We start from the raw sequence: 23,399 nt of genomic DNA on the forward strand, positions 1-23,399 counted from the left end.
TTTCCTGGGTTTCTCCCATAGTGATACAAAGGATAAATATGAAAGGCTTCAGGTGTAAATAAGTGTAAAGTCACAGAAAGCAAGGCTGAGGATCCCAGCACGTTATCTAGTGCCACTGCACATAGATCATCAAGTTAACAAGCTTCCCATCTCTATGTAGAGCACTTAATTGGGTTTGAAAGGAATAACACCCAAACACTCTGAAAAATATGAAGAACTATGCAGTCAAAGTTGGTAGAACTGTTTGATATTAGTGTGACTTTACAAACAGAATCCATTTTTATTTCCAAACACATCTACAAATATTGAGTAATCTTTGTGCTTTCCCTTTAAATTTTGCTTTGTTTACTCTGTTTTGACTCTCAGCCTCTGTCCCTCCCAATAGATTTTAATTGGGAAAGAAAAAGTGATGGATAAATATTGTATGATGTCCCTCAAGCTATATTTATGGACATACCAACAATTTGTCATATTGCAATTCACAAGCATTTTAGGACTCACAAGAAAACTTATTTAAAAGAGGCTACCTTAAAATTTTGAAATACAATGAAATCTGAGACCTAACACTTCCAAAACTCTGTCAGTTTAGACAGAAAATCGCATTCTTAATTTAAAATCTCTATTTTCCCACATGAAGGTTTATGGTGGTTTACCTGGGTGGACAGTGTTTAAATTTAAAAGACTGAATTATTTCAGATTTCCAAATTTTCCCTCTTTATGGACATTTTTATAGCTTAGAGAGATTTTATATTTGATAATATTGCCATTATTTTAAGAAGTCAAAATACTCCAAGATGTCTTCAGGGTAAAAATTTTTTCATCTAAGTAAATGGCCAGAGAAGTTGTGGAGTCTCAATCCCTGGAGATATTTTAAAACTTTCCTGTAAACTTTTGTATTTACAATAGAAAATCCATCATTATAATTTCCTTTTCTGAAAAATGGAGAATGTTTAGAGAGGTATTCATGTTAACAACAGTAAAAGTGAGGACAGGTGCTGGGCATGATCATATTGGCAACAAAACCTTATTTTTTTTTAATGTAGGCAATAGATTCAGTTATCCAAATGCCAAGAAAGAGAATAAAACAGTGACCTTACACTAGAATGTACAGTTGGTTAGTTGGAGAATCTGAAAATGATTTAAATGTTTGGGATTTTTTATATGAAGCCTTTTTTTCTCCACTGCCAAAAAAGGCAAATACTTTACCAGAAACAGCACAAAAATCATATTAATAATGAGAGTAAGAATTAATTGCTTCACCCAAAGGCAGTTATTTGCCAGTAAGTCATTGATTAAATACGAGTTTGGCATATATTGTTCATTATTTTGATTCACTCTTAGGGAAAGGTGACAACCACTATCATGACATGATCAAGTTTCTAATTTAAGCTGAACTTCCAGGTGGTGCTGGAACACAGAGAGGCTCCTGCTTTTTGGCCATTTTGCCACCTTCCCAAAAGCCAGCTTATCCCTATGCACTGCAGATTTTCTGGCTCAAATAACATTTTCTCAACAAGAATATCATTTGTCACCTCAGAACACATGCCAGCTTCACTTCTGCTTACAGGAGAATCATGGCAAGCTTCATCCAGATCAAAAAGTGGCTCAAGATTTTCCTGATTGATTTCTGAGACCACTCTGGGACAGAAAAAACCAGAGGCATGTGTACAAAATATGGAATAATGACACTTTCCTTGTAGGCATACAGAAATTTGTTATAGAGCCACTTGAAACACCAGGATAAAATTTTGATCTTGGCAGTCCCAGGGTTTAAAACAAATCTATGCAACAGTTTCCAAATGAGTTGATTTTTTTTCTCAGCCATTTCAAAAGACAACATGCAGGGCTCAGATTTATATTCAGACACAGACATCTCCAGCAGAGACAAAAGTAATGATTCTTCTAATACAGTACTGGATTTCCTACACTAAAAATTAATTTTACTGCAGGAGCTGTAATCAGCATAAAAAACTCATTATGCACAGTATTCTGAGACAATTCCAAGTCATAAGTGTCATTCCTTTAACAAGCTTCACAGGAAATAATTTGGCCTGAAGAGAGTTAATTTCTTTTTATGAGCAAAAAATAATTTGCAGGGAATCTGGAAAGAATTTAATAAAATCATCTGAGCTCTTTCAGCATTGAGTAATATATTCTTACAATAAACAATTATGCAATTTCAGGCTAATTTCATTATAAACCATGAAACACCAGAAATATTTTTACAACTCTATTTATATATTCTCCAGGTCCAGAAAATGCCAGGTGTGTTTTACTCTCTGCCATATATCATAGATGAAATTTAACCTTGATGTGAAGGTGCTATTTCATTTGGGATCATAAAATATGTCTCTACTGACTTGCAGAACAAAATTCCATTCTTTCACAGTTTCAGGTAAGTCTACATATGCTCTAATGATCACTGAATCAATAAAATTCTGTGGTTCTATGTAAGATGCTACAACCATCAGCAAAACAGCAGAATTTGTGTTTTCTGTACCCTATGATGAACTAAACTGGAAAACTTGTTATTCCAAAATGAAAAGCAGGAAATCAATTTGCTTTGATGTCTGGCTGCATGAGTTGGTGACTTGGGATATAGAAGTAAAAAGGTTTATTCCTTTGCTTCTAGTTTTTTGGGGATCCAATACAAAAATATCATTCCTCAAGGAGGAATTCCTCTCCTTTCTGATGATTAAGTGCTGAACTTCACATTAGCACAGAAGAAATTCAAGCTAAAATGCACTACTTAAGTGATATGCTATAACAAATGTTTGCTATGGAAATTAGTTACCAGGTTTAGTTCGTGGCTTTTGGGGTCTGGCAGATGGTCTAGGTTTAGATGCAGAAGTAGTGAGCTTTGCAGAAGTAGTGAGCTTTGCTTCTTTAGGAGCTGAAAGAAATATACTGGATTATAAGTGTATGTTTTCCACTGTAACACAAAAAAATCAAGTAAGGCAATGAATGGCTACTGGCAACAAAAGCAAATGGTAGAATCAGATATGCCAAGAAGGCTTTTCAAAAATCTTCCTAAGAATTGACTACTCCAGCAAAATCTCTGTTTGTCCTTCATTGTAAAAGTAATCGCATTTAAATATGCAGTTTGCAATCACATCCAAACATTCCTCTCATTGAGTTAGCAAATTCATTTTCACAAGATACCTAAGAGATAAAACAATAATGCTTTTTTATAATTTTAAATTCCAGGTCTATTTTAAGCCATAAGAAGACATATATAGACAAAAGATAGAGAAATGTCCTCATTTTTTGGCACAGTAAAGAAATTACTGGCAAACAGCTGAAAGAACATGGAATCAATTAAAAAAATGGAACTGCTTCATAGCTTCAGTCATTGAATTCTGCTAATGGAATAGAAGTAGCTAATATAAGTTGAATAATATAAGTAGAATAGCAGTATCATGGTAAATGGTAAAATTTAAAAGCAATGAGTCCTAGAAACCCTTTTTCCACTAAACATGCACGGGTTGAAATTGTAATTAGTTAATCTGCCTGTTAGTCTGACTTCAGATAAAGTGCAATCTCAGTTTCAGGCAGAGTTAAGTAACTTTGTACATTTTTAAAAAGCAGTGCTATGAGACTGCTTTCCATGAAAATGTTTCATAGCAATTGACACAGTGAAAAAATGTTTGATGTTTTCAAAAAGAGCAGAGAGGAGTGAGCCATGAAGAGACCGAGAGGTGTTTTTCAAGCCAAAGCGACATCCAGAGGGATTCATAAAGCAGTGGAATTAACATGTTAACCAGTACCACAGGAATCCTTCCCTGAGAGTTCTGGGATTAACATCCACAATACTACCTTTACACTTGGCAGTTCAATTGTATTTCCAATGAGTTTTCTGAATAAAGAGTGTTGGTGCAGAAAAGCTCTCAGCAAAATGGAAGACAAAAATGTTTATGTACCATGGAACTAGCAAAGCTGCATGAAGAAAGTGGTTTCTTTTTCTCCTAAGTTTAGAAAAACATTTCTGAGCACTTATCTCCTAACCTTCTTTCAGAGAAATGGATTAAATAGAGCAAAAGCTATGAGATGAAGTAACAGCACAAACTGTGGCTTGGACTGCGAAGGAGAGTGACTAGCAGCTACAGAAACATGTATTACCTAGGGTTGCTTTTGGCTGTTCTACAGTCTCAGAAGTTTTAGGCTCCAAAAGTGGTGGTTTAGGGGCTAGAAGAGAAAAATTCAAGTGTAATCAAAACAATCAGTAGGTGTATCAATACGAAGGCCAAAGTGTTATCATTCCAGGAGTTCAAGGGAGTTGTTTTATAACAGTCTAGAAAAGCCTTAGTCCTGTGTGTAACACCCTAGATCCCTTTTAGCTTTTTTTCCTATGAAATTGCACACTGAATGAGTGTATGAGAGCCTGCTTCTAAGGCTCCTTCCTATTGATGTTTTCAGGACAGTTTTAATCTTGTATTTCAGTCAATCAGCAAATGAATTTCTCTTCTGTTATGGGAGAATAGTGAGAAAGGAGAGATAAGGAAGAAAAGAATGAATGTAATGTAATGAACACCAGAGAATCTATATGGAAAGAAACTTCTAAAGGCCAAAGTTTTGCTGAAAATCTTAAATCAGTACTTGCAGTTAATTGTAAGAGAGGTATAAGACAATAAAGGCAGCTCCCGTTTTTTACTGATCTGTTTATAAGACATGACAACAGAAACATTTTGGGTTTCAAATAATCCACAGCATAATAGCTTTTCGTCCAGTACCTAAATCATTAAAGGAGGCAAATTAATTTCCCTTAATCCCAAATCCAAAGAAAATGAGTAGAGGTCGGGAGCTTTTTTGATCAAAAGGCAAAAAATACACAACACAATGATTATGTTCCTACACTATTAGTAAAGGTGTCATATTTGCCATAGTACATCTGTGTGAAAATGGGAGACGGAGAGTGGCAAAGGAGATTATAAAAATAATAATCATATTTATTACTTATAGGAGTGATATTAAAACACCCTTGTTCCACCCAGAGTCTCAGAGTATTTTTTTCCATTTCAGTCCTTTAAAAAGGTTACAACACTAGAGAACTGGTTTATATTTTTATCACTGGACCCAAACACATAAAACTGAGGAGCTGAACTCTCATTAAGTTAATGAGAGTTCATGACCTATCTGAGAGTGATGAGCTTGTCAGGATGCTCACATATTGTATAGCTCCTGTCCTTTTTAGGAAGTTTTGCTTAGGTATTTAGAGAACATATCTCTCTGCATACCAGCTTATGAAAATGATGTGCACAATTACCAGGTTTCACACGTTGTACTCCTGGGGTAGCAGATGGTTTCGGTTTAGAAGGAATAAGTGGTATTTCTTTTGGAGCTGAAAGAAAGAGCTCAGTTTGCAATGAAACAAGCATTTCCCACAACAAACAGCACATGTCACATGTTTGTACTGAAGACAACTTAGTATGGAATGTCAAAGCCAGCTGATGAAATCAGATTTTGAAGCGTGGAATGGAGACGATACTGAAATGCTGTACGTTGATCAGAAATAAGATTCTGTGAGTCCAAAACAATTAAAATTTCTATTTTGAAAGCTTTACATCTCAGACACAATCAGCACATGCGTGTGCATTGGGAGTAAAAGAGATAGCACGCTAATAAAAGGATGATGGTGTTTTATCATGCAAGAGACAAATTTTGCTTCTCTGAGACAGTAAATCCACCCAGAAGCTTGTTCTCATACACAGGTATGCCAAGAACAATCAATGTAACACTGATGGAAGAGCAAGACTCTCTAACCAGGAAAAAGAATGATTATGCATGTGAAATGATATGTGGAAGGAATGCATTCATATGGGATGGAGTGCTCAAAACAAACACAAAGTTTTTCACTGGGTGAAAACAACATTACCTAATGTTACCCTTGGCCATTGAAAAGGATGGGAAGTTTTAGGTGTGAAAGATTCCAGAATGGATTCACTTGCTGCTGCTGGAAGAAATGATGACAGTCATAAGAGAGCAAAGAGCTAATGGAAGAAACTCTTCCTTCATGAGCAAAAATAATTTTTTTTTAAGAAGAACAATAATTATTTCATGACTGTTTGGACATTTATCAGTTTAGTACACATTAGGGAGAAATTCTGCACAGAGCTTCAGTGACTATAAATCAGCACATCTGTGATGCACAAAACTTCTGGATATTTATTTCCTCTTGCCTTCATTGCAACTGGTCTGGATCTCAACCACTGCCAAGTAAGATTTTAAGGAGAGCTTCTGAACATTTTAAGTTTTGGTCCAATACTTAAGGGAGGCGGTACCGTCTACAATGTAGATATTTAATGAAGAGGACATGTTGAACAATCAATTAGTCACATATTAAAACATATAAAATTTGGAATAGAAACCTGACAACAGATCCAGCTGTGGTTTCAGTCCAAAACCACTGAATGTCTGTAACTATTAACCAATTTCATGCTGTTAATGATGCACTAATGTTAGTGCACATCACATTTTTAGTGATGCTACAACAATAAAATGCAACCTGCAGTTCACATCACAGTGTTTTCATCAGAACTACTCTACAAATACTTTTTTATCAATTTTCTATGTGGGACATTTTTTAACATACTGAATCATGTTATTGTGAGTTGCCATATGGTTTATAGCTGTGAGAAAACATCAAGTTCAACCATTAGCAGCAACCTAAGTTTGAAACCAGCTGTTAGGGACTAATCCAAATGTCTACTGAAAACAACAGCAGTGTATATCACTGGAGTTTTAGAGCATGGCTTGAGCTGTGAATTAAGAATTAGGTAGAGATTATTGTACCTGGTCCAGTTTCTGCCATTTCAGGCTTACTAGGTGACACAGGACTTGAAAGAACAGGCTGAATACCACTGAAAACTATAAAAAAAAACATGTCACATAGTCTGTGATTATTAATTCTACACACAGCTTTTTTTGATCACAGAAAAACAATCAAAAATATGATATGTTATGGCACACATAATTTGCACTTCACCATACCTCAGGAATGGAGCAGTATTGGATTAGAGTGTGAGCTGAAGGTAGTGCTTAAAGTGAGAACTAAAACTAAATTGTCAGCCAACCATAGCTAACATTGCTGTGGAACACATGGCCCACACAGCTTAAAACAACCCAGACAATACAAAGATAAAAACTTCTGATACCACAATTATAAAGTACTCAATCCCCCCACCAACAAAAACTATGAAAACTAAAAAGCACTGTAAGGTTATTTCCATGAAGAAAAGCACCTGCCTTAGTTCTCTTCAGTGCTTTGTTTTGCATCAATATTTTTTAGTGAATTTTAATGTTATATAATCTGTCACACAAGAAAAACAAGAGTAAAGTAAAAAAAACCTGCCAACCAGCAAAAAAATAGCAAGAAAGGAGCTTCCTATGCTGACAAGACAATAATAAAAAAACACGTTGTTTTGGTATTCTTAATAAGATTTAGTCAGTAGTAGTTTTAAACCTAGTTTAGTAGTATTAAACAGGTTTACTTCATGTAAGTATATCTCAAAATAGCCCTAGAAGTTTCTAAGAAATGAAAGTGAGACCAGAAACACTACCAGGTGAGTTTCTCAGCAGAAAGCACAACTTCTCATGTAAAAAAGGATGCTTTCAATGATTGTGACTCGCACAGAAGCAACATGGAAGATAATGAAAATATCTAGGATTAATGAAATTTAAGAAAAGGTTGAAAGGCTGTCCAAACACCAAAAGGGGTTTAAGTGAAAAGCTAAAGCATTACTATTACCCGCAGTTGTTGTTAGCACCTGAGGTGCTCTGGAAAGAGGAGACAAAGGCTTTTCCAGGTCAGCTGAACTTGTAACTGTAGAAAAATGCAAATATCCCTGAGACAGATGCATATTGATGCAGACATAGCAAGGGGGGCAAAAATCAGAAAAAAAAATTTGTTTTACACTGCTTTGCAAGATGCCAACACCACTATAACAGAGTATCATAAATTTCCAGCTTAAAAAGAAAGTAACAAAACTTCAAAGTTTTGAAGATGTCACATGCCTGTAACAGACAGGGCCTAACAGGAACTGCAGTTCCCCTAAAAGCAGATTTATCAACAGGAGTCAATTGATCTGTATCCATGTAGCATGAAAAAGCCTGTGCTTTTGACTTCACCTGCACCCACAGAAAGAGACTTATGAACTTAAAATGCATGCAAATATTAATTTGTATAACCAAGTATTTCTATTGCCAAAGCTTTGCATGTTTCAATATAGCAAATGCCAGTATTTTCACTAACAGGTTTTAACATACTACACATCATGCAATCTGTCATTTGTGGTATTTTATCTACTTGACATAATATAAATTAACACAGCTTCTGTGATATATCAAAGAGACAGACTGAGGCAGAAAATTTAACATAAAACTGTTGAACTATGACCCAGTAATAAAAGTTTCAAGGTGCAATAGCAACATAACCTGAAAAAAAGTCTTATAAATAGAGAAAACTGCAAAATGTGTATGATACGCCTAACAGAAAATCCCCCATGATGAAATGCCCCAGTCAAGAACATATCTTTATAATTGATAATGAACACATCTATCTATTGGTCCTATTGGTCTTCATCTATTCAACAGCTAAAAACCACACAAAAATATTAATTCCTGTGGTTTCATATGTATTTGATCCTATACCCCAAAATATCACCATGTAATTCTAGAGCCTAACAGACACTGCAAACAAAATTCTGCTTCAGACACCAAGCAATCAGAGCAAACAGCCTGTAACAAACATGCTTGATGCAAAACCAAACACTAAGCAACAGGAAGTACCATAAATACAATTTACCAGTCTCTGGTTTTGATATTTCTGCAGATGCAGAAGTTTGGGACAGGAAACTAATATGATTAGAGTCCAGTGAGGCTGGAAAAAGAAAACCAAAACAAAATATTTTTTGGCATCATCTGAACATATAGACTGTACAGGTTACAAGACTTTACTAAGAAACTAGGGATTCAGGAAAGGAAAACATCTCATATGAACATGCCATGGAATTCCTAATGTAAATGTATGAAAATGCACTGATGATGAAAATTACAAAGGAGATGGAAGAAATATGAAGAAGAGATGACATGACAAGAGCAGTGGAATTGCCATAGCCAAAGCTGGAATTAAAGGTGGTTTTGCAGGAATGACCCCTTTCACCTCTGTGCTGAAGCTTTGCTGGAATCTAGGCCCAAGAGAAGTAGCAGGTTGGCTAAAAGCACTACAATATCTCTTGGACAATTCCCATCTCGCATCACTACCAGAGCTGCAAGACATGTCATTACTACCACAGGCAGCTGGTGTCTCAAACTGTGAAGAAGCAGCCAAATGCTGAAACGAGGTTTAGATTTAAAACCCTAACAAGGCTCAAAAGCAGCAGCAGAGCAGAGCGTTCCCAGTTCAGGTGATTCCATGGAAAGGCGCGTCCTCTTCTGCTGGGTGCGCCCATCGGAGCGCCCCGAGCTTGAACGCGCCGGGGAAAGCAAGCCCCGCACCCGGACCAAAGCAGCAGGGCAGCGGAGCTGCGGGCAGGGCCAGCGGGGCGTCTCTGCGGAATGCCACATGCTCCGTGCAGAAGATGCTGGCGGCCCCCGAGAGCAGAAGCGCAGGGCCGCGGGGCGAGCGCCCCGGCCCGCCCAGCGCGCAGCGCCCCGGCCTCCCGCGGGTGCGGGCGGCAAGGGCCGGGAGGCGAGGCGGCAGGACGAAGACACGGCCGACATGGCGAAGAAGGCCGCTGCCATCGCCCGTCCCAGCCCGCTGAGCTGCCGCGGAGGAAGGAGCGCTGGGCTCCGGGCTCGGGCTCGGAGCGGCTGCGAGCAAACACAGGAAGCGCCCTGAGGGCCGCTGCGGCTGCTGCCGCAGGCTCGCACCGAGAGCGGCTGCAGAGAGCGGGACGGGCCCGTCGGGCCGGGCTGCCGCCGCACGGCCTCGCTGCCCACGGGCCGGCTCCGGCAGCCGGGGCAGCAGAGAACACCGAGAACGGCTCCCCGGGACATCTGCAGCTGGAATGGCTCTTGGGAAGGAGCCGTGAGGCCGCAGCGCTGAGCCGCTCGCCGGGACAGCAGCGCATCTCCAGCTCATCGCTGCAGAGAAGAGCACGGCCACGGCAGCAGGGATCGCCGCTATTTACCCATCCTGCTGGATTCCCGGGGGGCACACGAGGTCCATCCCAGCTCTGGCCTCTCGCTCGCTGCGGTCAGACACAGAAATGATCTTGAGATACCCACTCAGCCTTGCCACAGCGGTAGACACCCTAAATGTCTGTATTTAGGGACACATGTGCCCTTTCCTGGCAGCCCCCTGCGACTCAAGCCCGCAGTCACGTTTCCTGCCGTGGTTGCAGCTTCCAGAATACTGAGCCCCAGTAGCTAAATGGCTCTACATCCACAGAAAAATGCCAAAATATCCAGTTCACCAAACCACTCCTTATATTAACTTGACAGACTCTTAACAGTTCTTACAGAGGTAGCATGGCAACTAAGAATCACAACTATGTATTTAGAATTCAAGATCTGATCTCACTTTTTCCTACAATCAATGAAATCCTTCATTCTATGAGTCAGAAATTACTGTCCCTGGCAATAATAAAACACAGTGTAGAGAATTTATCTGTCTGTATATAAATTCTTTCAAGCAAGTGAAAAAAAAGAAAATTTTCCACAAAATTCTAGCACATCTTACAACTTACACTTGTGCAACTCAACTTCTCTTTGTACACTGAAGAACAAGTCCCTTTACTCAAGTGAACTCCTCATACCCCGTTATTCTAATTTTGCACAGGAAGAATGCACAGCCTGTGTCAAATCTGGACTTTGTGTACTCACTACTACTGTGCATATTTGCCCATTGCTTTGGGCTTGGTTTCAGGTTTTTGGCAGGCAAGACTTATGACAGTTTACAAACATGCCCTTGGATGCAGCTGAAGGCAATAAGGAAATAGTGTTGAGTGATTCCTCTGGGATATTTTGACATTCCCAGTCTTTGGAAACAGAAATCCTTCTGTTCAAGTCTCTTCAACTTGATCCTTTTCTAGCAACATTCAATGACTCACTAACCAAAGTGTTTGCACCTGCTTAAGAACTGTAGATAAATCTTTTTTCTGCCTGTGGAGGAGCTTTTCCAATGTGCAAAAGGATCAAATTGGATATGTTAACACTTATTTACCCACTCCTAACAATGGGCCTCCACATATGTATATATACCCATAAATACAAAAAAATCCTTCACAAGATAACCCAGACAAGCTAATTGTTTACCAACATTAAAAAAATTAATCTTATCATTGCAGTATTTAATTCCAAATGTCTCAAACATTGAAGCAGATGCAACTAGTTTCTGTCTCTCCAGCTTTATACAGAGCAAGTCAGAACAAACCCTCCGTTTAGCAAAGCGTTGCTGTGTCTTTTGAGAGGCTGCCTAGATGTGAAGAGAAGTACAGAGAGGACAGATGTCATTACCAGCTGAGACTGGTGGCATTTCTGGCATGCCAGATGTTGTGAATCTCGAAGAAGGAGGTTTCCTTTCACCTAAATCTGGAAAGATAATCTCGTGTTAAAAGGTTCAATTGCCTCAGAGCTACCTGAGTAACTCAGGACTTGGTGAAGAGATGTTGCTTTGTTAAAATGGAAGCACAAGGAAAATTGCTTGCAGGTCAGCTGGGCATTACCCTGTCTCATGGACTTTTAGGCTGGTGTAGAAATCCAGGGGAAACCAGGCAACCTAATTATTCATACTGATGAGAATTCTTATTACCTAATAATCTTAGCACATAATGCATGGTCAATAGTAAGAAAACACCTTTGGATCCAGAAAGTAGTCAGGGGCTAGACTTTCAATGGAAATATTACACAGAAATGTCTAAGTTTTTTATTCCCTCTCACAACTAAGTTCTCTCAGCACAGGAAAAAAGCCACTCAAGTACTAAGGGAGGCAGGTCCACAGCTGGGAGTCTTAATAATGAGAAAACCAAACACAACCAGTTAAAGGGAACTCTCCTCTTTGCCTCTGATCCTCCATCTACAAAGATGAATAATGAGTGCAGATGAGAATCTAGTTAACAACAGCAATAAGTGTATGAATTACTGTGCTGGTGACAACTAAAGCAATGCAAAGCTTCAAAAAACAGCAGCAAGGATAAAAAAAAAGAAAACAGATTTTTTGAAACTGTATTGAAGCCAGCTTTTCAATTTTACCCCATGCCATTCTAACAGCTGAAGCTCTGTAGTAATTACAGGCATGGATATTTCCAAAGCAGTATTACCTCTAGCTGCTGTTAAACGAACAAACACACAAATCTGAGAAATAATTTCATGCAAGTAAATAAAGAAGGAACATTTGGTGTAGAGAAATTTTACTTTCCAACTCTGCATTTATTATTTCTACTTATTTATTTAAAAACTAACCTCCTTCATCTGTTTCAAATACCATCACTACTTACTTAGCTGAAGATCTTAACTTGGGCATCCTCACCTTACTAGGCTCCAGGAAAACCAATATATTCCCAAAGCTGTTACTCAAAGTATAGCTTAGTTGGAAAGATCTGGCCTTAGCTGTGTTGACTTACTTATTTTAACACAATACATAGGAAAAAAAAAAAAAATCACAGCAACTGTATGCAAAAAATTGACAGGATAAAATAAACAAAAAAAATCTTATCACTAAAAAGCATGGTATTTTACTTGACTGGAACAGCCTTGAGCCTTGAAAAATTTAAATATTTTCCTGACACATCTCTTTGATCAATACTGCATTATTCTGCAAGCTACTTCCAGACTTGCTTTAAACTCTGCCTGAACACAGGAATGGGGATGGTGATACAGGAGTTGAAAAAATAAGATGTAGGTCTGCACCCAAGGCAAGCAGTATGAAATAGCTGAAAATGTCTGAAATCATCAACATGGAAGCAGCAATGAACTTTTCATCACAAACAAATCAAAATGGCATGAAAGGCTTCTGAAAGAATATTATTGTAATTTACCAGTGCCTGGTATTTCTGAAGAGGTAAGAGTCTGGGGAGTAGAAATAACATGAAGAAAGTCATGTGAAGCTGGAAAATAAAAGCAAAAAAATTGCTGAATTGTTTTGAAGTGGCAAGACTGACAAAACTTCTGGGTAATACTTAACACATGTTCCACAGAAAGGGTCCATTTATGTAATGACCAATGAATATTTATGTAATATTTATGTAATGCGCAATAAGTGATTAAGTGTGACTTGAAAATTATTTCCAAAAACATGCATTAATGCATAATGCATTTTATGACCAAATTGTTATCAGAGTCACACAAAAAGGTGAAATAGAGTTAAAAATGAAAATAGAGTTAAAAATGCAAATACAAGGCTATTCAAAATAGGAGAACAAATGATTAATAAAAAGGAGCAAACTGGAGAAGGAAAAAGGATGACAAAACAGGAGCTGGACCAAATGAAACACAGGAACTGTCTTTTGTCAGACATGTGAACAGTTGACTCTTGTAATCAATCTGCTGCTCAGTAATGGATTTCCTTCAATGTTAGTTTCTTCCAAAGACATATGCATCAGGCATTATGCTATTGGCATGCTAATGAAATGAAATCTTTCCAACTGGCTCTTATCTTATTAGTTTTTTCCTTATTTTGGAAAACTGTCAGTTGCCCTAGGCAAATAACATCTATAAAATAATAGAAACACATAACAGAAATTTTGTAAAGAGCAACTAGAAAGCATCTGAATCGTCAGTGATATGTTTTTATAGTGCTGTTTTAGAAATCTGGGCAGAATTATGTCTGTGTTTATACAGAAAAGCTAAAAGGAGAGTGATAGTATCAAAATATGTTGGAATTTCTCCAGTTTCCATTAATCTCTTACAACTCAGAACCCTTCAGCAAATCAGGATATTCTATTTATGAAACTCATGTGTGGACAGTCCTATTTAAATTTGATATTTACAGTAGGTCAAATTTAATTTTAAAATTAAGAATTACATGCTGTTGCCGAAGATGGAAAATCCCTTGAGCTACCAGCTTAATATTTCACATAGAATGCCATAAAGAGATCTAACACTTGATGCAGCACTTCCATACCCACACCTATTCTCCATTTATGTCAAACTGAACAAAGTATTTCATGAGGGGTACTGTCTCCTCCAAAAATTCCCAGCTGCCAGGGGGATTAAGCTCATGAGAAACCATTACCGGGTCGGGTTGGTTGCGCTTCCGTGGTACCGGCGGGTTTGGATCCTGAAGGAACAGGCTGTTTTTCCTCAAAAGCTGAAAAAAGAACCTAAGATAAAAATGCTGAGAGAGCTGTGACCCGCTGGATCAGCATCAAAAGCTGAGCGGGGCTGTGCATTTCCAGGTGATGGAACACTGAGCTCAGCAGGACGGCAGTGGCCCCAGGTGAGATGCGAGACAATGGGAGGGGATGGCTGGAAAAGCAGAGCTCTGGCCTGGGAATGCAAGTGCCACATGCTTCAATGAGCTCTCCAGCAAGGAATTCTCTCTTACTCAATTTTCTGGGTAAGAGCTCCAGCAATACCGAAAGAAATAAGATGATGACGAGATACCACAATGAGATACGACAATGAGATACGACGACGAGATACGACAATGAGATATGACAACGCTGTCTTTGGGCAGTTTTTAAGATGACAACAAATCCATTTTTCAGGCAGTTACACAGACACAAAATGGTGAATAAGCAGCTCTCTGTGAATGCTGGTAGCCAAGAGTAACATTTGCAGATCAACATGACGCTAAGATAATGGAAAAAAAATGGAACTAATCTGCTAATTACCCATTTCCATCTCTATTGTTTCTGCAGAAGGTAGAGATACGGATTTCAAGGTGGGACTCTGAGTAGCTAAGAGCAAACATGAAACAAAATTTTATCATTCCAAGACAGATTCTTCTGGCAAGTGATACAAAATCTGATTTCAACTGTAACTAACAAGTTTTTTTTTTGTTTCAAGGTCTCTTTGTTCCATCAATTTATACTCCATTCATATTTAGCATACCCTGTCTAATCAAGCTGAATCCTTATTACTTCAGAGGACTTTATTCACAGCAAGGCAGCTACAACCCAATATTTGATATTCACACCACTTGCAGGTCTCTAGTCACTACTGCAATATGCATAACTATTTTTAAAGGAGTTGTAATGGCAAAAGGTAAGAGAAGAGTAGTACAATGAAATCAGTGAAATAATTGTTGAAGTTAGAAACAACACTTTTACCACTTGAATGAAACACTTATTTTTTCCTCAAGTGTTGCTATTATTCCACCTTTACCACAGAGACAAACATAGGATTAGATAATTATTTTCTTTTTTTTACAGAAAGAAAAAATAATCCCTAATAATAATCCCTAATCCTAATAATGCCTAATTATTGTCAGTTCTTCAGCCACATTTATAGCAAACAGTTTCTTAAATCATCGTGTTTCTCTTTTTCCAGTGCTACTGCTACTTGAATTTAGCCAAATGTTTCTCTCCATCCCCTCAAACATATCTGGAAAAGAGCTGTCAAAAAACTAACAAATTAAGAATAAATTGTGAAGATTATTTTCACGCTCTTAAGAACCTGCTTCAAATATGCATTTCAAAAACTAAGAGGTGTTCCTGGAAATTATTTTTAAATTTGGCAGAATACATTAAGCAAAAGTATGCCATCCTAATAAACCAGTACTATTCTGTGGTAACTTCTTGACTAATGCTTAATGAAATATAAATGAATCTGACTCAAGGGCCCTCCAGGTAACTAGTGTAATAGCTGTTAATACTGAAAGCAGCAACAAGCAATAGGTTTGGTAGAATGAGCTATTTTAACACGAACACAAAGAAAATATGGGCCAGTTATGAAATCAGAGGTCTGGAGAAAGGGAGACACAGGGCACAGAGTAGAGGAGCAGAGGCACGAGATGGGACGAGGGCTGGCACTGCCACAAACAGCTCAGCAACACCAGCTGTAAAAACTGCACGCTTGGAACTGGACAAAAATTAGTTGTGGGTACCAACAAGGACCCAGAAATAATATCTACCATACAAAAAAGGCCCCCCATGTGGTGGGCTCACATCTGAGATGTCTCCAGCAGAAGGAAGCAAGAAAGAAGGGAGGAGGAAGAAAGCATCCACACAAACATCATTCTTCCCAGCACAGGACTCCAGATGCTCATAACTTGCTGAAATATCCCCCCTCACCACCAACACAAGCATCAAAGCACTGAGCTGAGGGTCCATTTATGTAATGAACAATGAATATTTATGTAATATTTATGTAATGCACAAAACACCACAGAAAGGATGCGATGTAAGAAGTTTGTGAGTTACAGTTTTAATTACATTACTTCTCCTATTGGAGCAAGCTTTGTGAAGATAGCTTTTCAGTGAAGTTTACTCATATTTACAAAGAAAGTAATTACCAAGTTCTGTCAATGGACTTTTTGGAGCATCAGGAATTCTGGATCCAGAAGGAAGTAGCTGAATTTCGTTAGAAGCTATGGTAAGAAAAATAACCAAAACATCTCTTGATTAAGAATAATACAAGGCACAACTTGGATTTATATTTGGTTTCTGGACCACTCACTCCTGAAAAAAATTATAATTAATAAAAAATAAAGGAGTTCCAACCTAGAGAAAGACCCACATGAATTGTCACTTTAAAAGGTATGCGGAATATGAAGGATGCCCTTTTCCCCTAATTGTTAAACAAAGATCTATCAATCATGGGAATTTGACAATGAACATCTGTCAGTAACTGCAAGCACCTAGTTTAAAATTTATCAATGATCCTTCTTGATTAGTTTCCATATTTTAATCTTTGAAACATAGCAAAACCAAGGAGAGTTGAGTATGGTTAAAAAAAGACAATTAGAAGTTAAAATGAAATTAGATTGACTGCTGGTTTCACTTCAGTAAATTCTGGCAATCTGCTGTCAAAATTTAAATGAAAATAAGAAAAAAGTGCAAGTAAGACATTAATGTGACTCAATAGGATTGTGTAAAATGCATTTATTGAGAAGCATTAGCAGTACTCTTTTTGGCAAGATCTGCATTTCAGTCCTGCAAACATTCCTGGTCCTTCCCTTTATCATAAATCCTCCTGAATGCAGGCTAGCTGTGCTTTAGAAGAACCTAAGCAAAGTTTTTAAAAAAAAAAAGAATTAAAAACAACCTCAAGTTTAGATTTGTCCTCGTAATTTTGCGTGGCTTAGGGAAGAAAGTACAAGCACTAAAATCAATATTAGAGAATTCAAAATACCAGAACTAAACAGGTGTTACACCAAATCACAAAACTAACTATACAACATTGAGATAAAAATGAAAAAAAATTCAGTAGAGCTCCTCTTTCCTTCAAGGCAAATAAAATTATTTCCCACCACATGCTATATAAAATTGTTCTTACTCATTACTGTTGGTGTTACCTAAATGAACCTGTAATCAGAAGAAAATCAAGGAGGTAATTATTTAAATTCTATCACTGAGGTCAATTTTACAGATGGAAATTTTATGTTATGTCAAACATGCAGATCACATAGACAGAAAGCATTAATTTCAAAAGTTAAATTGAATCCCGCAGTGAAATCTGTGAAAGCCACAGCTCATCCAGAGCTTGGTTCATCCTGCATTACAATTCATTCCAGTATTAGTCACTGGAACCACATAAGAAACCAGAATATTTTAATCAGGACGTCCTTTGGAGCCAACACAAAGAGTAGAAAGCGAGTAGTAGAAAAGTAGTAGAAAAGTTTTTCTACAGCAAGGAGTAGAAAAAATTCTGCTGAAGCTGAAAAAGTGTTTAATACAGAAAGAATGTAAAAAGCAGAAAATTAGTTACCCGGTATATTTTGAGTTTGCACCAATTTGGGTTTAGGCGTCGATTTAAAATCTTCAGGTCCATGTGTTTTCTCAGCCTGAGCTAGAAGAAAGAAGCTTAATGTAATTTAAAATCCCCCCGAACTTTTCTTGATCCACTGCCCAAAGCCTGATGCTTTTCTTATCACCATTTCACATCACATGATTAGAATGATTTCTACAGCAGCTCAAAACCATCATGATTAATATTTACTTTTGTTTTCAGATGGGAAATCTATAGGATGTTTTGGATGTATTTTGCTGCAGTTTTATATTAACAAAAGAAAATAAAAGTCACGAACTGCAAAGTTTAGGCCAGAAACTCACACTGTACTTCTGTTACAGGAAGGAAGAAATGGTTTAAAGTAGAATTGGAAAATATATTTATCTATTGAGTAGGAAGTAAAGTTCTAACCTTTTCACAGAAGAAAAAGAAAAAAAAATGGATCAGTTAGTCTGAAAGATTGTTGTCACTGATTACATGAGATTGCTGCATTTCTTTGCACCTTTTTAAGTCCTTATGTATTTTTTAGGGAGGGTTATTTATTCTGTTTTTTTTTTTTTAAGACTAAGGTGGTATGAATTTAAGCATAGCATTTTTAAATATACTTAAGGAATAAAATAAGCACATCTAATTTTAAGTAGTTTTATAAACCTAATAATTATATCACCTGAAACTTTCATCCAAAATTATATTCAGATTTTTATCCACATTACCTCTCCTTGCTAATTCAGCCACTATCCTCCTGTTTTCCAACTACTATTTTAACTGTAGAGCACAAAGATGGGTTTCATTTTAGTTTATGTATTTGGCAAAGATTTCCACCGAGTTTCTAAAAACAGAATTTTCATTACCTGGAAGGGACTGTGGGGAGATTTCTTGAACTTCTGGTGTTTTGGATTCAGCAGGCCATACTCCAGTTTCATTCTTAGCTAAAAGAACAGACATTAGAGAGCAATTAAAAAGATATTTCTGCTCTGTTTTACCACAGATTTATTTCTGTCCCACTTCAGTTTGACTGAGCAAGCTGACATGGATAAATGTGGATAGCTGAGTACTTTAGGACCCAATGAACTTCCACTGCACAGTCACAACAAGCTATGCTGAACACATATGCTTTTGGTTTTGTTTTGTTCATTAAAGATACTTTTAAAATAAAACTTACAGCAAGGATTTAATGGCTTATGCATTTTCACAGTGCAAAATGGTTTTCAGCATTTCTCATTTCTTCAGCATTTCTGCTTACCCAGTTTTTTCCTGGATGCTTGAGGTATGTCATCTATTGTCAGGAGAGGAGGAAGTTTCTGCTGACTCTCATTGAGACCTGGAACAATAAGGTGCACTGCAGAGAAAGATGAGTGCCATTAATTGCAGAAGGCATGAAAGCAAATTCTACTCCCTGAGATACACGAGTCACGAGTCCTGAACCACCGGGAGCTCGGTCTGAATAGCTGGGAAATGAATTTGCTCTATCCTGTAGTTACCTCTCCCATGTGGTGCCGTTTCCCCTTCGTACCACTCCTGCCCCCACCATCCCATGATTTACCAGGGGTGGAAGCCATCGGAGCCTGGAGCACAGCTCTGGAACTCTGAGCACCACGGGCACTGCACAGGCTCTGCCTGGTGGCCCAAGAAACTCACACAAAGAGAACTTAAACCAAAGCTACACCATCACAGAAAATATATAAATGAGTAAACAATAAATCCAGGAATAAATTGTCACAAGGCACATGGTGCAGTGATCCTTCCATGGGAATTTCAGGCAGACCAGTAGCTCACCTCACTACACGACAGACTTGCCCCTGGTTTTATGTTCTAAGCCAATGTTGCATATTCTTATAGGTGAAATAAGAACATAAGGCATGAAACTGAATGGCTTGGAGGGAAACAGTAAGGCCCCAAGATCTAACATCAAATTCTAATTTCAAGATCTCTGCAGTTTAATATATCAGGTTTGTGACTATAGATGTGATGTTACTGTGCTATCTTAAAAGCCCAATAAGATCAAACTCTCATCTGAACAGGATCTTTGCCATAAAACTTCATTTGAAGTATGAAAGAACTCATTGGCTTAAACAGTGACAGTGTCTTCTTTTAAATACAATGACAATAAAATTATTCTCTTTCACTTAAGCTACAAAATTCTTGAACCGTCTGTACCAACATAATAATGTAATAAATATTGTCTGCACCAGCTCCAAAATACCCTTTGATATGCAAGGAAAAACAATTAAGATCAAGAAAATGAAAATCATTTGCACAATTCTAAGTTTCAACCAGGGGTTAAGAGAAATAATAAAAATATCTTCTAGTCACCTAATATTGCTCCTGGGAGAGAAGAACTATCTGGTGCTTTTGACTGTGTCCGATTTTGAATAACTGTGGAGACAACACAGGGATATTAGAAGCTAATTAAAAGAAATAAAACAAAAAAAATGAAACAAGAAACAAAACCACAACTGAAACAAACCTCTAAAATCCTCTCCTCAGTATTTGCAGATAAGGTCACCATGCTAATTATTTCTGTATTTACATTCAGTTTAAAAGACAGCAAGCTGCATTTCCTCTACATCATCTCCTAATTGTGCATCTCTTTCCCCTGGCATACTAACTTTGGTTAAACTGACATTCTGTGCTTATGCTATTACAGGGGCAGCTGCAGGACCCTATAATAATCCCATTGCCCTGACACTCATTTTAATCTCAAGTTAGTCTTGCAGAGTTTAAGAATACATTTTTTAAAAATGCACAAACTTACTTTGTTTGATTATTGTGACAGGGACCAACTTCTTATTATCACTCAGTATAATCTGAAAAAAGAGAAAAAAAAAGATAAAAGTAGAGCCCTGGGAGAACTGCCATAATAGTAATTGAACTGAGTAATAAAAATAATCCAATACCAGGCCTGTCCCAAGTTAACACTGGATGTGGCCCTGGTCCCTGATGGCTGTGCTATTGCTTCAGTTCCCACGGGCTAATGTGTTACTATTGCATTTTGATCTCCTTCTAGCAGCTTGAGATGTTTTGCTTAATAAAAACATATTATTTGACATATTAGGAAACCCCAATTCTTTATTCTCTTAAGGATCTCTGGAGCACTCACTGGGGAGTAGTCCAGAATGCTGAAGAAAAGCTGAAATTTAACTACAGCAAAACATGTGAAACATGCAATTGCAATTTGGTCACAGGACACAAACATATTCTCAGCAATACTATATTTAGAACATAGACTATTCCAGAACCAGGTGCACATTTGTAAACCATCAGCACTCTTGGGTGCATAGCCTGATTAAAGTAGATCAGCTCAGAAAAATTTTATTTAGTGGAATTGTTTCCAAAGGACAAGCGGCCAGCCACCCACATGATTCTTATATTTTCATGCTAAATACTTGGACTTTTATGCTGTTCATTACTCTTTGGCCCAGATTACATCTTGCCTAAATGTGAATATCCAATTATATTGATACCATTATAAAAAGGAATACATGAATGGACCCCACAGTTATTAAAAGAAAGCAGCTGACAAAAATAAGAACTATGAACAAATTCTGAAAGCTTAATAATACACTCAAGTGATGAGAGAAGGTAAACCGTAATGCTAACAACATAAAAATGCTAAATACATTAAAAGGGGATTTTTTTTAGTTATTTTTGAGTTACAAAAAAGAAAATAACTCCAACAATCACCTTCTATGCTAAATGCATTCTGCTCAAACCAGAATCAGATAATGTTAATTTTGCATTTTATGACATATGGCCTACTTCATGTAAAAGAATACTTGCATGAAATCAGCATTTGATGAACAAATACTAATCATTTACCTAAGGATAGCTATCTTTGTTCTATTCTAAATACTTCTGAAAAGCCTAAGAAACAATGGTTGGGTACGCATTAAACACATACGAAAGTTTAGGAAGCTGGGAGAGGGCCAATCTCCACAAGTAAGATGGGCCTTTCCTCAGGGAAATCGATGGAGACACTTCACTGAGAAAGCCATTACTGTCAGCTGCCTAATACCAGCTTTGCAGTGGTGTGAACATGGTCTTAAGTGGAGATTTCAATCACTGTCATTATATGAGGATAGAAATAATCTTCCTCCTTTATTTTCCCTTTTTTTACATTTCCACTTTGTCTTCTAGTGAAAAAATTGTGTTGCAGATGATGAGCTTTTGAAGTAGCTCTCCTATTCATGTGACTAACAAATGGGATAATGCATTTGTTAGAAGAAGGTGTTCATTTTATTGTATTTCTCCTCAGAAGCCTTACATTCCAATAAACAGCTCTGCAGCTGTAGTGAGCACTTGTGTGACCTCTGCTGTAGAACTTGTAATCATAATTACTATCAGCCTTTTTACTAGTAAACAGCTCTTGTATTGACAAGAGCATTCTTCCTTTGTTGAGTAATAATGGATGGCTACAATGATAGCAATATAAAAGTTCAAAATACATTTTAATACATTAAAAATGTAGTTTATCACTCAGGAATGAATAATTGACATGAAATCCATTTTCCCCAGATGCTATAATTAGACTGCTGACCTGCACAAATCTGTAACCACTGCACTTGAAATCTACCCATGTCATCAAATCCTTCTCTGTTTCCACAAAGTGACTAATTTAGATCTCCCTAGTAATATTTACTATTACAAACTATTTTGGAAATGCCATCCCATCATCTGTAGGAATGGCATTATCAACCATATTTTTCAGACAGGCAATATAAAGCATACAGGTATTAGGAACATTAGTTATTTAAACAACTGCTGCCATCATGAAAGAAGATGGCAAATAATATATTCCTGATTTTCAGAGGAAAATGAGAGATGTAAATTTTACCACGTCAGGCATCTCACTTCTCACCATACACACACAGCACATTCTTACAGGACTGCAAATCTCAAACGTTCTGTGAAACAGCACAGGGTAACATTACTTTAAGAGACTTGTTCTTTCTTTCTGTGCTGTATTCTGATACTTCAAAAAGCCAAAACTAACTGGCATGCACAGAAGAGACTCCTCCAGGAAGGACCAGGGTCAGTCCGGACTGAATAAGGTTTGGAAGAGCAGGAATGTTTCCTTCTAGAGTTTAACAAAGGGTAGAAGCTAAGAGTCCTTTTTGGCTGGAAAGCTGGGGAGAGCCTCACCTTCCAGGCCAACAACAAACTAGAGGAACTTAACCAGAACGAAGAGGAAATCAATTCCTACTGCATTCTCTCTGCCCTACCACTACCCCTTGTTTATGAAGGAAGAGGAAAGAGCATTTCTAGAGCACTCCTTTTCTTCCACTCTCTCGTTAGCTGCTGCTCACACAGCCCGGGAGCTCAGACAAACTTAAAGGATGAAACTGCCAAAAGCAACACAAGATGATAAGTGACTGATGTTGAAAGGGCAGAATGACTGGATGGGCTGGTAACGCTGTTCTAATAAACAGCCTTTAAAAATGTCCTTACAGAGAAGAGTTAGGACCATGCTGATATGAGTCAGTTGTGTCTTTGGAGCAAAATAAAGCACAAACAAACTTGGCCCAAATAACACTCATTTTGGCTTTGCATCCATGATCTGCTCACACCAC

The 23,399-nt window shown here is 37.6% G+C and overlaps 1 protein-coding gene across 50 annotated transcripts in view; it reads right to left on the bottom strand.

Moving 5' to 3' along the window:
* The window catches only part of ABI3BP (ABI family member 3 binding protein), a 114,729-nt gene that overhangs the window by 48,784 nt on the left and 42,546 nt on the right, over positions 1 to 23,399 (bottom strand). For 17 of the 50 annotated variants that reach the window (XM_085588923.1, XM_085588920.1, XM_085588901.1 and 14 more), the window contains exons 8-25: positions 20,585 to 20,636; positions 20,143 to 20,205; positions 19,073 to 19,168; positions 18,681 to 18,758; positions 17,809 to 17,889; positions 16,394 to 16,468; positions 14,772 to 14,837; positions 14,171 to 14,245; positions 12,975 to 13,043; positions 11,455 to 11,529; positions 10,128 to 10,187; positions 8,801 to 8,875; positions 7,745 to 7,819; positions 6,790 to 6,864; positions 5,873 to 5,950; positions 5,264 to 5,338; positions 4,120 to 4,185; positions 2,795 to 2,893 (exon numbers count right to left, since the gene is read on the bottom strand). In XM_085588923.1, the coding sequence (XP_085445049.1) occupies positions 2,795 to 2,893; positions 4,120 to 4,185; positions 5,264 to 5,338; positions 5,873 to 5,950; positions 6,790 to 6,864; positions 7,745 to 7,819; positions 8,801 to 8,875; positions 10,128 to 10,187; positions 11,455 to 11,529; positions 12,975 to 13,043; positions 14,171 to 14,245; positions 14,772 to 14,837; positions 16,394 to 16,468; positions 17,809 to 17,889; positions 18,681 to 18,758; positions 19,073 to 19,168; positions 20,143 to 20,205; positions 20,585 to 20,636 (1,333 nt within the window). The remainder of the gene's footprint in view (positions 1 to 2,794; positions 2,894 to 4,119; positions 4,186 to 5,263; positions 5,339 to 5,872; positions 5,951 to 6,789; positions 6,865 to 7,744; positions 7,820 to 8,800; positions 8,876 to 10,127; positions 10,188 to 11,454; positions 11,530 to 12,974; positions 13,044 to 14,170; positions 14,246 to 14,771; positions 14,838 to 16,393; positions 16,469 to 17,808; positions 17,890 to 18,680; positions 18,759 to 19,072; positions 19,169 to 20,142; positions 20,206 to 20,584; positions 20,637 to 23,399) is intronic. The other 33 variants (XM_085588859.1, XM_085588802.1, XM_085588863.1 and 30 more) reach the window with 25 other exon arrangements.

The sequence above is a fragment of the Lonchura striata genome, chromosome 1 (genome assembly GCF_050655825.1).
Source record: "Lonchura striata isolate lonStrDom1 chromosome 1, ASM5065582v1, whole genome shotgun sequence".
In the NCBI taxonomy this organism is placed as follows: Eukaryota; Metazoa; Chordata; class Aves; order Passeriformes; family Estrildidae; genus Lonchura; species Lonchura striata.